General features: G+C 50.3%; 1 protein-coding gene across 3 annotated transcripts in view; it reads right to left on the reverse strand.

Moving 5' to 3' along the window:
• Positions 1-2,830: 2,830 nt before the first annotated feature.
• si:ch211-220f16.2 (golgin subfamily B member 1) overlaps positions 2,831-15,511 on the reverse strand; it is a 39,521-nt gene continuing 26,840 nt past the window's right edge. For 2 of the 3 annotated variants that reach the window (XM_030377680.1, XM_030377679.1), the window contains exons 22-29: positions 8,702-8,814; positions 8,356-8,437; positions 8,098-8,238; positions 6,711-6,824; positions 5,960-6,060; positions 5,685-5,777; positions 4,920-5,037; positions 2,831-4,197 (exon numbers count right to left, since the gene is read on the reverse strand). In XM_030377680.1, the coding sequence (XP_030233540.1) occupies positions 4,039-4,197; positions 4,920-5,037; positions 5,685-5,777; positions 5,960-6,060; positions 6,711-6,824; positions 8,098-8,238; positions 8,356-8,437; positions 8,702-8,814 (921 nt within the window). In that variant the 3' untranslated portion in view covers positions 2,831-4,038. The remainder of the gene's footprint in view (positions 4,198-4,919; positions 5,038-5,684; positions 5,778-5,959; positions 6,061-6,710; positions 6,825-8,097; positions 8,239-8,355; positions 8,438-8,701; positions 8,815-15,511) is intronic. The other variant, XM_030377682.1, reaches the window with a different exon arrangement.

Below are 15,511 nucleotides of genomic sequence, written 5' to 3' on the forward strand. Positions count from 1 at the left end.
ATATTGAAAAGAAAAAGGCTATAAAGGGCTGAAGACATAAAGACGAAGAGACGTCGTTACACAGCAGAATGACCTCCTATTGTCTTTCTTCTACACTACAGGTTCACTGTATATATATATATATATATATGTATATATATATAATTAGATATCCATATCTCCCCCCCCGGCTCTGCTGCATGATGGATGGAGGAGGGATGAGAACGGACCTCAGTGTGTGCGTGTGGTGGAAGACCCTGTTACCATGACGACAAATTAGGTCATTTTCATTGCCTTTAGTGGCTTCATGCTGGATCTCCAGTGACGTAGTGGCTGTGGGGGGCTCAGCGATGGGACAGTTTAAGAGGTTTGATTTGAGGGTCGTCTCTTATAAATCCATCATGCCTGTCAATCACAGGTGTGTGAAACGCAATACAGAAGGGATGGGAGAGATGGGGGAGAGATGGATACCTCCCTCCTGTCCACCTCCTATGTCACCCCAGCTCATCTTAGGATGAGTAACATTACCACCAATCCACCGGAAGGTGATCAACCAATGAAAACATCAGTGAACCAGGAAATGTTCTGTCTGGAAGAAGAGGAGGAATGAGTTCAATACTGGCTGGCTGCTGCCCAAAGCCAGAGGACAGAGAGAACAGAAGTGTCCTTCGTCTCCCAAAGGGGTGCAGCCCGTTCTGGAGGTGTGAGGAGAGAATGGAACCGGGGAGACGTGCCAGACACAGAGCGCACCCTGCCATCGCCTGGTGGACATGCAGTCCCCTCCACACACACAGCTCACACCTGCCCCCCCCCTTCCCCATCCCCCGCCCTCATCCAAAGTAGGGCAGAATGTAGGGCACGCCCAAGAAATGTAGGGCCGGAGAATCGGATAAAAGAACTGTAGCTGCCGATTCGCACCCGGTGCATGTCCACACACACACACACACACACACACACACACACACACACACACACACACACACACACACACACACACACACACACACACACACACACACACACACACACACACACACACCTTTAATTTGGGTTTTCCTGCAGGTTTGTATTGATTCTGTTTCCAGGCACGCTGACATCAGACCTTGTGTTCTCAACATGTTAACATTACCAGTTCGTACCAGTTTGGAACGGGGAGGGTTGGCCGACTTGCAGTGGACCGTGCCCCCTTGGCTGCTCGTCATCAGGGCGTCGCCCCTCCGAGCCCCCATCCATCACGGATACCCCGCATGCCATGACTTTGTGAAGGACCTGAAGGCTCTTGAAGGTCCCTGGAGGTCTCAGAGGGGGCCTGGAGGTCTGTGAGGGGGCCTGGAGGTCTGAGAGGGGGCCTGGAGGTCTGAGAGGGGGCCTGGAGGTCTGTGAGGGGGCCTGGAGGTCTGAGAGGGGGCCTGCAGGTCTGAGAGGGGGCCTGGAGGTCTGGGAGGGGGCCTGGAGGTCTGAGAGGGGACCTGGAGGTCTGAGAGGGGGCCTGGCGGTCTGAGAGGGGGCCTGCAGGTCTGAGAGGGGGCCTGCAGGTCTGTGAGGGGGCCTGGAGGTCTGAGAGAGGGCTTGGAGGTCTGTGAGGGGGCATGGAGGTCTGAGAGAAGGCCTGGAGGTCTTCGTGGGGACCTGGAGATCTGTGAGGGGGCCTGGAGGTCTGAGAGGGGGCCTGGAGGTCTGTGAGGGGACCTGTAGGTCTGTGAGGGTGCCTGGAGGTCTGAGAGGAGGTCTGCAGGTCTGAGAGAGGGCTTGGAGGTCTGTGAGGGGGCCTGGAGGTCTGAGAGAAGGCCTGGAGGACAGTGAGGGGGCCTGGAAGTCTGTGGGGGGACCTGGAGATCTGTGAGGGGGCCTGGAGGTCTGAGAGGGGGCCTGGAGGTCTGTGAGGGGACCTGGAGGTCTGTGAGGGGACCTGGAGGTCTATCAGGGGGCCTGGAGGTCTGAGAGGGGGCCTGCAGGTCTGAGAGAGGGCCTGGAGGTCTGAGAGGGGGCCTGGAGGACAGTGAGGGGGCCTGGAGGTCTGTGAGGGGACCTGGAGATCTGTGAGGGGGCCTGGAGATCTGTGAGGGGGCCTGGAGGTCTGAGAGGGGGCCTGGAGGTCTGTGAGGGGACCTGGAGGTCTGTGAGGGGGCCTGGAGGTCTGAGAGGGGGCCTGCAGGTCTGAGAGAGGGCCTGGAGGTCTGAGAGGGGGCCTGCAGGTCTGAGAGAGGGCCTGGAGGTCTGAGAGGGGGCCTGGAGGTCTGTGAGGGGACCTGGAGGTCTGAGAGGGGGCCTGGAGGTCTGTGAGGGGACCTGGAGGTCTGAGAGGGGGCCTGCAGGTCTGAGAGGGGGCCTGGAGATCTGTGAGGGAACCTGGAGGTCTGTGAGGGGGCCTGGAGGTCTGAGAGGGGGCCTGCAGGTCTGAGAGAGGGCCTGGAGGTCGGTGAAGGTCCTGCCTGAAGGTCCCTGGAGGTCTTTGAAGGTCACCCCTGAACCAGTGGACAGGGCTGACAGAAGCTCATCCCTGAGATGGACTCCCCCTTCTTTGGTCAATGAAAACTTAAGGACAAATACGACCAAAGATGTGCTTCAGATGTTAACCGTAACCTCTGTGTAGGACTGTCCGTGAGAACATCAAGGTGAGTTAAACAAGACGAATCATTCGGAAACGGGTCAGATCGTCCCTAGCGTAGCGGGTCCCCGATGTTGAATAAGGATGCAGTGCCATCTGGTGGACATCCACAGAACAACGTTATTTTAACATGATGAATTACATCAGCATGTTGGCCTTTCAGTTCTAAATGAGACAAGGGAGAGTTCATTTACACGCATCTCATGCTTATGAATGCACATCAAGATTTTTTAGGCAAAGAACCAAAGTCAAATGGTTTTATTAAAATAATCTCAAGAGGCCTTCAAACCACTTGAATGAAGATGACGTCATGTCGTTCACACACATTTAACCTGTCCAACAAAAAACTCTCTTCCAGAACCTTTTGAAAACCAAACAAATAGAAATAAAGCTATAAGAAAATATGACATCTTAAATATCTCAGTAGTAATCTAATTTATAAATAGATTTTTCTTTTCCACCAATATATACAATCAATACAGAGATCCCAGCAGAAGCAGTTTCATCACTTAATCGGATCAACAATCAAACGCCCAAATTCACGTCTCACTGTAGTGTTTCCCCAAATTAACGAACCCCCTTAATACAACCAATCAAATACATAATCACATAAACACCAATGATCCATCCAGTGAGCTTAGCTTCAACAAAACCATGAGATGTCAGAGCATAAAGAATTGTATAAATACATTTAACACAATCATGTAAATCCAGTAACCTTACTAAACACAAAGAAAAGCCATTTAACCTTGTTACACGTCTTTCTCTCGCTAGACGTCGTATAGTTAGACGTCTCCTGAGACCGTACCATTTAGGGAGTCATTACCACGCCATTAGAGCCCTTTAAAGGGGAACCAGTGTGTGTGTGTGTGTGTGTGTTAGGGGGTACCTTGTGTGTGTGTGTTTGTGTGTGTTTAGTGCTTCGGGACTGATAATAAACTGGAACATACACAACACAGTGAGGAGACGGAGTGCATAGATTCTCTGGTCAGCAGCAGCAGCAGCAGTGATGGATTACGTGCAATATGAAGGAGGCGGGCGTGGCCCCCCACAGAGACAGGGGCCTGAGAGCCGACGGACCTTAGGGTCTTGGAGTCTTAGGACCTTAGGGTCCTAGGGCCTTACAGCCTTATCGCCTGGGGCCTTAGGGTCTGAAGGCCTAAGGCCCCAAGGCCATAAGACCCTAAGGCCCCAAGGCCATAAGACCCTAAGGCCCTAGGCTCGAGGCCCTAGGCTCTAAGGCCCTAGGACCCTAAGGTTCTAGGCCCTAAGGTTCTAGGCCCTATAGCCCTAAGCTTGATTTAATAAAAACAAGGCGTCCAAGTCGTCATGTCACCATAACAGAAAGAATCAGTGAGTCTTTCTGCTTCTCTTTCCAAGTCCTGGTTTCCTACAGGCTCTCTGGATGTGGTGACGTCCTGGTGCCTCGCCCCAGAGGGCCCCAGTGGGCCCTAGAGGGCGCCAGAGAGGCACATGAGCAGCAGCGCGTGCAGCAGGAGCAGGTAGGCCAGGAAGGCGTGTCTGGAGCGGGCGCGGCCCGTCAGCAGCTTGGAGCAGTACAGGCTCCTCCCACGCAGCCAGCGGCGGCAAGCCAGGACACTCCCCTTCACCTGGACAGACAGACAGACAGACAGACAGACAGACAGACAGACAGACAGACAGACAGACACATGGCCTTTAGGAGTGCTACAAGTAATGGTGAATGTTGTAACCCTTTTCTCCCTTTAGCCGTCCCCTGGGGGCCCGCTGGGTCTCTAAACCCCCCCTGGGGGCCCGCTGGGTCTCTAGACACCCCCTGGGGGCCCGCTGGGTCTCTAAACCCCCCCTGGGGGCCCGCTGGGTCTCTAGGCACCCCCTGGGGGCCCGCTGGGTCTCCAGACCCCCCCTGGGGGCCCGCTGGGTCTCTAAACCCCCCCTGGGGGCCCGCTGGGTCTCTAAACCCCCCCTGGGGGCCCGCTGGGTCTCTAGACACCCCCTGGGGGCCCGCTGGGTCTCCAGACCCCCCCTGGGGGCCCGGTGGGTCTCCAGACACCCCCTGGGGGCCCGCTGGGTCTCTAGACACCCCCTGGGGGCCCGCTGGGTCTCCAGACCCCCCCTGGGGGCCCGGTGGGTCTCCAGACACCCCCTGGGGGCCCGCTGGGTCTCTAGACCCCCCCTGGGGGCCCGGTGGGTCTCCAGACACCTCCTGGGGGCCCGGTGGGTCTCTAGACCCCCCCTGGGGGCCCGGTGGGTCTCTAGACCCCCCCTGGGGGCCCGGTGAGTCTCCAGACACCTCCTGGGGGCCCACTGGGTCTCCAGACCCCCCCTGGGGGCCCGGTGGGTCTCCACCTACCCTGCGTGTGAGGAGCGGCTGCCCCGGGCTGAGGGCCAGGGCCCCCCAGTCGTCCTCCGCCTCCAGCTGGACGGTGAAGTCCCTCTGGGCCGCGGGGGCGGGGCTACTGGAGGCCAGGCTGCAGCACACATCACTCCAGGTTACCATGACGATAGCATCACACAGGTCACCATGACGATACCATCAACAGCTCCATCATCGAACACATCACATACACATCACTCGAGGGGGGAAGAAAGAAAGAGAGACAGAGACGGAGAGACAGAGACACAGAGACAGAGACAGAGACACAGAGACAGAGAGACAGAGACAGAGACAGAGACAGAGACAGAGAAAGAGAGACAGAGACACAGAGACAGAGACACAGAGACACAGAGACAGACACAGAGACAGAGACACAGAGACAGAGACACAGAGACAGAGACAGAGACACAGAGACAGAGACACAGAGACAGAGACAGAGACACAGAGACAGAGAGACAGAGACAGAGAGACAGAGAGACAGAGACAGACACAGAGACAGAGAAAGAGAGAGACAGAGACACAGAGAGAGAGAGACAGAGAGAGAAAGACAGAGACAGAGACAGAGACAGAGAAAGAGACACAGAGACAGAGAGACAGAGACAGAGACAGAGACAGAGACACAGAGACAGAGACACAGAGACAGAGACAGTGAGAGACAGAGACAGAGAGACAGAGACAGTGAGAGACAGAGACAGAGAGAGAGACAGAGACGGAGAGACAGAGACGGAGAGACAGACAGACCTCTTTGCTCTCTCCTCTGCATGACTGAGAGATTCTTCTGCCGCCTCTCTTCTGTTCCGCTCCTCAGACAGAGTATGCTCCACCTCCAGCAGCCTGACACACACAAACACACACACACACGGTTTTATCCACACTATGTTATTTAGCTTTTTAAATCAATTTGGGTGTGTATACTCTCTTATCCAGACACACACGGGGCTGTTGGCCCAGACCACTGGTATCATTAAGTTTCATGTTTCTAAAGTCCGTTCTGATCTCCGTCACACAGGCCTCACCTCTCCCGGAGTAGAGACGCCTCGCTGGTTTCCATGGTGATGGAGTGGCTGCTCTTCTCCTGCGGCGCCCCGGGGGCCACCTGGGCACACACTGACCCCAGCTGGTGAGGAGAGGAAGTACACGTTGAGTCATTAACCCAGTGTCGCCACACTGACCCCAGCTGGTGAGGAGTGGAACTACACGTTGAGTCATTAACCCAGTGTCTCCACACTGACCCCCACTGGTGAGGAGTGGAACTACACGTTGAGTCATTAACCCAGTGTCTCCACACTGACTCCCACTGGTGAGGAGAGGAAGTACACGTTGAGTCATTAACCCAATGTCTCCACACTGACCCCCACTGGTGAGGAGAGGAAGTACACATTGAGTCATTAACCCAGTGTCTCCACACTGACCCCCACTGGTGAGGAGAGGAAGTACACATTGAGACATTAACCCAGTGTCTCCACACTGACCCCCACTGGTGAGGAGTGGAACTACACGTTGAGTCATTAACCCAGTGTCTCAACACTGACCCCCACTGGTGAGGCGTGGAACTACATGTTGAGTCCCACTGGAGAGGAAGTGGAGATTGGGCTGATTTAATCATATTCCACCTTAACTAAGGATTTAGGGTTTGGCTCTCCATTAGATAGAGCAGCTTGTCTGATTCAACTGGCTGTAAACTAAGGGACACACACACACACACACACACACACACACACACACACACACACACACACACACACAGCTCCTGTTGCAGAGCCTCACCGGGGCGCTGTGGGCCTCCAGCCAGTGGCAGTGCTGCTGGGAGTCACGCAGCGACTGGGAGACGGCTCGGAGCTGGGCGGCCAGAGCACCCTGCTGCTCCTGGGCCTGGAGGAGCTGGAGGAGAACACCGCATCATCAGAGAGCCCTGGGTCTAACCCTAGCCCCATCCCGAAGGACCAGGGTCTGCCCCCACCCAACACACCCTGAAGGGTCAGCTCCACCCAACACAACCTGAAGGGTCAGCTCCACCCAACACACCCTGAAGGGTCAGCTCCACCCAACACACCCTGAAGGGTCAGCTCCACCCAACACACCCTGAAGGGTCAGCTCCACCCAACACACCCTGAAGGACCAGGGTCTGCCTCCACCCAACACACCCTGAAGGGTCTGCCTCCACCCAACACACCCTGAAGGGTCTGCCCCCACCCAACACACCCTGAAGGGTCTGCCCCACCCAACACACCCTGAAGGGTCTGCCCCACCCAAAATACCCTGAAGGGTCAGCTCCACCCAACACACCCTGAAGGGGCAGCTCCACCCAACACACCCTGAAGGGGCAGCTCCACCCAACACACCCTGAAGGGTCTGCCCCACCCAACGCACCCTGAAGGGGCAGCTCCACCCAACACACCCTGAAGGGTCAGCTCCACCCAACACACCCTGAAGGGGCAGCTCCACCCAACACACCCTGAAGGGTCAGCTCCACCCAACACACCCTGAAGGGGCAGCTCCACCCACCACACCCTGAAGGGTCTGCCCCACCCAACACACCCTGAAGGACCAGGGTCTGCCCCCACCCAACGCACCCTGAAGGGTCTGCCTCCACCCAACACACCCTGAAGGGGCAGCTCCACCCAACACACCCTGAAGGGTCTGCCCCCACCCAACACACCCTGAAGGGTCTGCCCCCACCCAACACACCCTGAAGGACCAGGGTCTGCCCCCACCCAACGCACCCTGAAGGGTCTGCCTCCACCCAACACACCCTGAAGGGTCTGCCCCCACCACACCCTGAAGGGTCAGCTCCACCCAACACACCCTGAAGGGGCAGCTCCACCCAACACACCCTGTAGGGTCTGCCCCCACCGAAAAAAAACACCCTGAAGGACCAGGGTCTGACCCCACCCAACACACCCTGAAGGGTCTGCCCCACCCAACGCACCCTGAAGGGTCTGCCTCCACCCAACACACCCTGAAGGGTCTGCCTCCACCCAACACACCCACCCGCGGTGTCCCTGGAGGTTAACAGGTCTTCAGCGGGCTAATGGTCGGTGCAGATTTCAGGAATATCCTCGTTCTTGTTCAGATCCTTGCTCCTATTCCTTAACCCCCCCCCCTGTTAACTGTCCCTCCGTCCGTCTGAGTGAGCGTCTTTCTGACTGAGCACCTTGTGGTTGAGCTGCTGGGAGTACTGGTCCCTCTGCTGGATCTCCACCAGACATCGCTGCAGTTCTCGGTGGATGTGGATCCTTTCGGCCTGCAGCTGCTTCACCTCCTGCTGGCTCCCTCCCAGCAGCTCCAGCGCCTCCTGCAGGAGGACATCCGACCGGTGTAGCCCATGTCTCGGTACCATTGGCACCTTTCAGCGCTAGGTTTCTATGCATCATAGATGTTATCAGTGTTAGTAGGGACAGGGGACCCCTACCTTGAGGGGCTGCTTGGGGTGACCCCCGTTGGCCTCCTGGTTCTGCCTCAGGGCTTCGCTCGGCAGCCTGCTGGTTTCAGACCTACAACAGAACAGGCCTTTCAACACACACTGGGGACCCGCGGGGATACAGAAGACCTACAACAGAACAGGCCTTTCAACACACACTGGGGACCCGCGGGGATAAGGAAGACCTACAACAGAACAGGCCTTTCAACACACACTGGGGACCCGCGGGGATACAGAAGACAGTCCTTCAAGAGTTTTAATACACCATCCGCATCTAGGTTTAAATATATGGCCAATAGATATTTCTTGAAATGTATATTTCTCAAAACCAGATGACCTCATCTCAGCGAGCTGGAGTTGGGCGCTGCGGAGGTCCTGCTCTGTGAGACGTCTGCAGGCCTGCTCCTCCTCCAAGGCCTTCTGGAGATCAAGAACCTTCAGACGGACCTCCTGCAACCAACCAGAGGAACACCTTTAGGGCTCTGGCAACAGACATCCAATGGAGGAAAGAGTGAACAGCGACTGAATTGAGACCAATCTCTCTTTAGTCATTCGTTTCAAATTAACAAAATAGATGTATTTAATGAAACACCATGCAAGTCAAAGCAGTGGCATGAAGAAGCTATGCGACTCCAACCCTTCATGCGGTAAGAAAAATGCACAGCCAATGGCCCAGAGAAAAGACAAGACAAGCAATGGAATCACAGCCACCAACTTACCAGCCCGTCCCTCTCATTTTGGAAGGTTTCAATACGGCTTCCATTTGGTTCGTCCGGCCCGTAGGAAACAACTGCCCCTGAGATCGCCCCTTGCCCTCTCTTTGCCCCCACCAGCTCGCCCATCAGCCTCTCCCGGTCGTTCTGGAGGCTGGCCATGGACTTGGAGAAGGCGGACATCTGCTTACTGAAGGTGTTGTTCTCCAGGCTGACTCTCTTCAGCTCGCCTTCCTTCTCCGAAAGAGCTTTGGAGAGCTCGTCCACCAAAGTGTTGAGCTCCGATTGAGTGTTATTGCTGCTCAAGGCGTTCACCTTGTGAATGAGGACGTAGTTCTCTTTGGCCAACACGGCTAGCTCAGTGGTAGCGTCCTGGAGGCCGTGTTCAGCCTTGGTCAGGGAGGCCCGAGTGTCTCGGAGTTCTTGGTCATATCTCTTCTGCAGGGTTTTAAAGTCCTCGATAAGCACGTCGCGATCATTCTGCAAAGCAGCCATGGCTTTTCCCAGGGACTCATTCTTAGCAGTTAAATCTTTGCTTTGACTGTGGGAGTCTGATAAAAGTTGTTCTGTTTGAAGCAAATCTCTGGCCAGTTCCTGCACCCTTTGATCTGCGGTTTCTCGCTCATTTCTCATCAGCTGCACCTCTCGCTCGAACGTGTCCAACTCACTGTTGTATTTATCCTCGGCTTCGGACAGTTTTTTGTCAGTGTCACTTTCGAGCTGCTGAAGTTTATTCTTCAACTCGTCTGTTAAGAGTTTCTGGGCAGAAAGTCTTTGCTGTATGCCATTACATTCACTGGCTTTTGAGGCCACAACCTGCTGCAAATCGCTAATCACCTTTCCTTCATTGGTCTCTGCTCTCTGCATTTTCAGGGCCAATAATTCTGCTTCCTGATTTGAGAACTGAGATTTAAGATTAGATGACTCTGCTCTTAATGACTTGCTTGTTTCCTGTTCAGTTTGAAGTTCTAATATAGAGTCTCTGTGCTGCTTTTCTTCAACAGCTTTTTGGATCTCCAGATTTTTTATCATATCTTGCTGCCTTTTGAGCAGTTCCTTTAACTGGTTGTCCTTGAGTGACAGCACTTGATTCAAGTCCTCCCTATAGCGAACCAACTGCGCCCTGAGCATGGCGTTTTCAGAGTTCAGGTCATCCATCTGATGCAGAAGTTTCCTTATTTCATGTTTCATTCCTTTGGTTGCACTGAGGTCCCCATTGGCAGAGCCATCTCTGTCTCTTAGCGCCAACTGATTCTTCTCCTCTAGCATTCTGTACTCAGATATCAACCGCTCCCTCTCCGTCTGCAATGATATCATGGAGTTCCTGAATGAAGCCATTTTCTCATCAACACTCTCTTTCTCTTGAGTCAACCTGTCCAGTTTCAGCTGCAGACTTCTCACCGTGTTCTCAAGCCTCCTGGTCTCTTTGTCAGCCCGGTCCCTTTCAGAATATAAAGACGTGACTCGGTCCTCATAGCCTGCTATTTGAGCACGATGATTGGCTTGGAGTTGTTCTAGATAGCCTGACATCTGGCCATCTCTGCACGATAACAAGGAGGAGATCTCTGCATCTTTATTCTGTAGAAGCTTCTTCAGCTGAAGAGAGATTGTCTCTTGCTTCTCAAAGTCAGACTTAAATGTGTCCTTCTCAGACTGGAATGTGTAAAGCTGTTCCTCCAGATCAGAGCTAATCTTTTCCAGTTGTTGGATACTGAGTAGCCTTTGGGATCCAACATCTTCCTTGTCGGCAAGATCTCTGTTCAGTTTGCTCTTGTCCTGTTCTAGCCGTTCAACTTGAGCATTAAGTTTGGTTAGGTGCATGTTCATTATTTCTACCGTTTCATTGAGTTCAGTATTACTGACGCCTAGAACCAAAATTTGACGCTGGTGTGCAGCGGCTGCCACTGAATATTCATTGTGTCCCCTTTCTAACTTGGACTTTAACATTCGTAACTCATTGATCTCTCCATCTTTTGTCCTCATGTCCTCAAGAAATTGTTTGATCACAAAGCCTTGCTCCAACAGCTGGCTATCTTTCTCATGCAACGCTTTTTGGAAAATATTGTTCCACTGTTTTGAGGCATCTGCCCCATGAGGATCAGACGACATTACGGCCAACTTGGCCATATTAGTATCTGCCTCTCGCCTGAGAGTTGCATTCTCCAGATCTTTGGAGTCCATTTGCTGTCCCAACTCAATGAGCATTTGATTTTCTTTTTCCTTTAATCTCTGAAGTTCATCTATTCTTCTCTGTAGAACTGCTTCACGCTCCATGTACATGTTTTGTGGAATGTTTTCATGCGTGACCTGATGTACTGCCTTTTTACTTTTCTCAGCCATTTCCAGAACTAGCTGTTCTTTTTCACTTTGAAGTCTCCTGACGCTTTCATTAGCCTTCTGGAGAAATATTTTGCATGTCATCAGCTCCTGTTCAAGGTCTTCACTTCTGTCTTCTAAATATGAACCTTTCTCTGAACTGTTCTTCAGTTCTTTTTTCAGCTGTTCACATCCAGCTTGTGAGGCTTTCAAGGCCTTTTCCAAGTCCAAAAATCGTTCCTGGTATTTGATACAGTCTTGTTGGAGCTGATTCACTTCTTGGTGCTTTTCCTTGAGCAGCTCCTGAAGTTCCCTTTTGATGCTTTTGGAGCCTACACTGCCCCTCTGAGCCGTTTTGAGTTTTTCTTCAAATTCTTTGACTAATCGTAATTGTTGTTGCTCCTTTTCTTGGCATACCTGAGTCACATTTTTCTTACTAACACCTAGTTGGGAGGATAGCTGCTTATTTTGAGTTTGCAAAACATTGACTGACTCGGTCAATTCGGCCATTCTTTCGGAGTTCTTGAGAAGCATATTTTCATTTTCATTTTTTACCTTTTCAGAAATCTCTTGAACGTTTTCCAGTTCCTCTTGCAAAAGAGATTTGTCATCCTCCAATATCCTGACCTTCTCATGAAGGCATATCATCTCTTGGCTGTGGTCATTACGAATATCTTGGAGGTCTTTTATTCTGTTATCCTTGTCTCCCAAATGCAATTCATGATCATTCTCAATATGGGAGATTTTTGCCAAAAGACTCTGTTTCTCCTTTTGCAACAAGTCATTCATTTGCTGTTGAGCCCCAAATTCAGCATTATGAGTCTGAATCTGGACAGCAAGTGAATTGTTCAAACCAAGTGCTTCATCAAGTTTAAATTGCATGTTTTCGAAGGACTTGGACTCAAACTGAAACTTTTCTAATGAGGATATGGCTTCCTTTAGCTCTTCTGACATTTTGATCTTCTCTGATTGAACCTCTGTAAGCTCTTCTTCTCTAATCTTTGCGGACTCTTGGAGGCTCCTGATTCTTTCCTCTAATTGCTGAATTTTAACCGTCAAATCAATATTGAATTGACGTTTTTGATCAAATTCAAGCAATTGCTTCCTAATGTTCTGATTCTCCTTCTCCAACACGTCAATCGTGTTCTGCTTTGCTTTAGCAAATTTGCGCATTTTTTCTTTAATTCTAACATTTTCCTCTCCAACATCTCGAGCCTGCATCTCTAAGACCTCCCGTTCAGATTCAAGTTGATGCAATTGTACGAGTGCCTCTTGCCTCTCTCTTGACCCCCCCTCCAGAAGCAGTCTCATCTTATCCATTTCACTACATACATTTTCATAAGATTGGAAAAGAGACTCATAGTCTTGTTTGAGCTCTGAATGTTTAGACTTCCATTCAGATAGTTCCTCTGTTTGGGAATCTTTAAGTGACTCAAGCTGGCATGAAAATGCTTGCTTTTGTTGTGTGATATTTTCAATGGTCCGCTTAAGGCTTTCACAGGCTGCTGATAGATTGTGGTTATCATTTAGAATGCGATCAACTTCTGCAATGAGCCTGTCCTTCTCCGTGCCTTGAGAAGATATCACATTTTCAATGTCGATATTTTGTTGTTTTAGGTTTCCCACTATCGACTCTAATGATAACGTTTTGCCCACCTCGTCTTCATAATTCACCTTCATTGTTTCCAACTGGTTTTTAAGTGTGGAGTTCTGCCTCATTAGGTCCTTCCTGGAGACCAAGGCTGCTTGGAGTTTTCGTGTTAGCAGAGCAGTTTTACTTATATTCTCCTGATCAACATCTTTAGAGAAAACTTGTTCAGACTTCTGAAGCTGATCTACTTGGGTTCTCATTTTCTCCATAGCCAATTCATGGAGATGAATTTGTCGCTGCAGCTGATGTTCAAGGGAGGCGATGAGTTCTTCCTTTACTGTAACCAGAGACTGAAACATGAACAAAGCTTTGTCTCTCTCCTTAAGTTTTGCTTCAAGGTGTTCAGGTAATGTGTCCAAAGACTGAACTTCCTCTTTGCAAAGAACATCCTGCTGAAGACTGTCCTCTTGCTGAATGGGGATGTTCTGATTACACTGGTCATTAGGTTCCTCAGCCTCACTAAGTTTACCTTTAAACAGTGCAACCTCATTCTGAAGCGTATCAACAAACCTGAAGGCATTTTCTTTCTCTTGTTGCAACAATCCCGTATTCATCTTGCTACTTTCCCCTTCCATTCTATATAGTTGTGCCTTTTCAAGCTCCTTAGCAAGGACATATTTTTCCTCATTAAGTTTCAGGTGTGTTTCTGCTAATTCGCTTTGAATATGTTGGATCTCTAAAGATTTTTGAGACACTGACTCAACTGCTGTCTGCAGATTTGCTTTCAACTGGCGTATTTGCTCTAGGAAACCCTTTTTCTCTTCTAGTAATATCCTATGCTCATTGGTAATAGCATCTGAACACCTCTGTGTCTCCTCTGCGGCAGCCCGTGACACAACCACCTGGCTTTCGAAGGCTTGGTGTTCATCTATTAATTTGTGTTTCTCTTGCTGACCGCCTGATTTTTCTACTTGAAGGGCCTGCTGATATTTATCCAACTCTTCTGTTTGCCCTTTGATCTTCATATGAGCTTCCTCCAAATCTTTCTCAACCAGTTCAAGTTTTAATAGCAATTCCTGTGAACTATGCTCAAAGACCAAGAGAGACTCATTTTTACTCCTCACTTCAGATGACATTGCCTCCAAGTCTGACCTTAAAGTGTCAAGTTCTGAATGCAAGGTTGAAAGGGAATGGCCCGTGTTATTTTCAGCAAGGTTAATTTTTAGGTCTCTTAAAGTTGTATCTCTCTCTTTAACAAGCTGTTTCAAAATCTCTAATTCCTGAAGGCGAGACAAAGAAATGGGACTGATGTTTTCCAGTTCAATGCTCTGATGTTCAAACTTCAACTGGAGATCATCAAGGTCATTGGTCTGCTGAGCATGTTGTTCAAGGAGAGCCTTGAATTCATCCTTCAGCTGAGATAGCTCTTGAACCAATTTATTTTCTTTCTCTTGAGATTTCTTTAATGTTTCTTTACGGGCTATTAAAGCAGCTTGGGCCTTTTTCTGCAGCACGGCCTTTTCTTGTTTCATCTGTGCAAGTTCATTTTCCAAAACGAAAAAGGACTCAGACTTCTGCTTCAAAATATCTTCCCTCCTTGACACCTCATACTCAAGATATTGTATTTTTTGCTGTAAGTCATGTCTGCCCTCTTGAGAAGCAAGCTCTTTTTCTGAAATACTGGTCTGCAGTTCCGTGAGGAGGGAAGTCTTTTCATTGAGTCTAAGCAATGTTTCTGACAAACAATGTTCTTTATCATTCAATGCAGCTTCTAAAGTCTGTCTATCTGTCTGGAAACTTCCCACAATAATATCTTTCCCTCTTTCCAGTAGGGAAATCTCATTTTCTTTGTCTAGGATTTTGTTTTCCAGCAGCAAAATATTTTCTTCATACTGTCTTGTTGAAACCTGTTCCTGGGATTTCATTTCTTGCAACCTTTGTTGTAGAAGTGATAGCTCTTCTGTGTTCCCATTTTCTTCTTTTTGCTTTTGAAACTGCTCAAGCCTTTTCATCAGATCCTTTCTTAAAAGGAGAGCGGCTTGAAGCTTTTTCTTTATTGCATCTTTATCTTTGGATAGTTTTATATTTTCCGCTTTGAAATTATCTTTTTCTTTATTCAGCTCACTATTTTCTGAGATCTTGGATTCAATGTCTTTTTTAGACAGTAAAATATGCTCTTCCAAATGTTGTAACTTATCCTCTTGCTTTTTCAATAGGCTTCTGTACTCCTGCTCCATGCTTTGCAATTGTTTTTGTAGACTACCATTTTCATCTGCAAGTTTGATTCTTTCATTGGAGGCAGATTCTATCACCTGGGCTATAGCCAGATCTATAGCCAGATCTTTCTCCTTCAGCTGCTGGCTGAGCCCGGCCAGTAGCTCTTTCTGCTGACTGATCTGGATGCTCATGCATTCAGTTTGTTCAGCCTTTGCTTGCAACTCATGGCACAGAGAGGATTGTTTAGCAATGGCCTCCTTCTCTTTTTCACATGCACTGTGGCACTGTGCTTGCAGCTGGTTCACTTCTA

Source organism: Gadus morhua, chromosome 14 (genome assembly GCF_902167405.1).
Source record: "Gadus morhua chromosome 14, gadMor3.0, whole genome shotgun sequence".
Lineage (NCBI taxonomy): Eukaryota > Metazoa > Chordata > Actinopteri > Gadiformes > Gadidae > Gadus > Gadus morhua.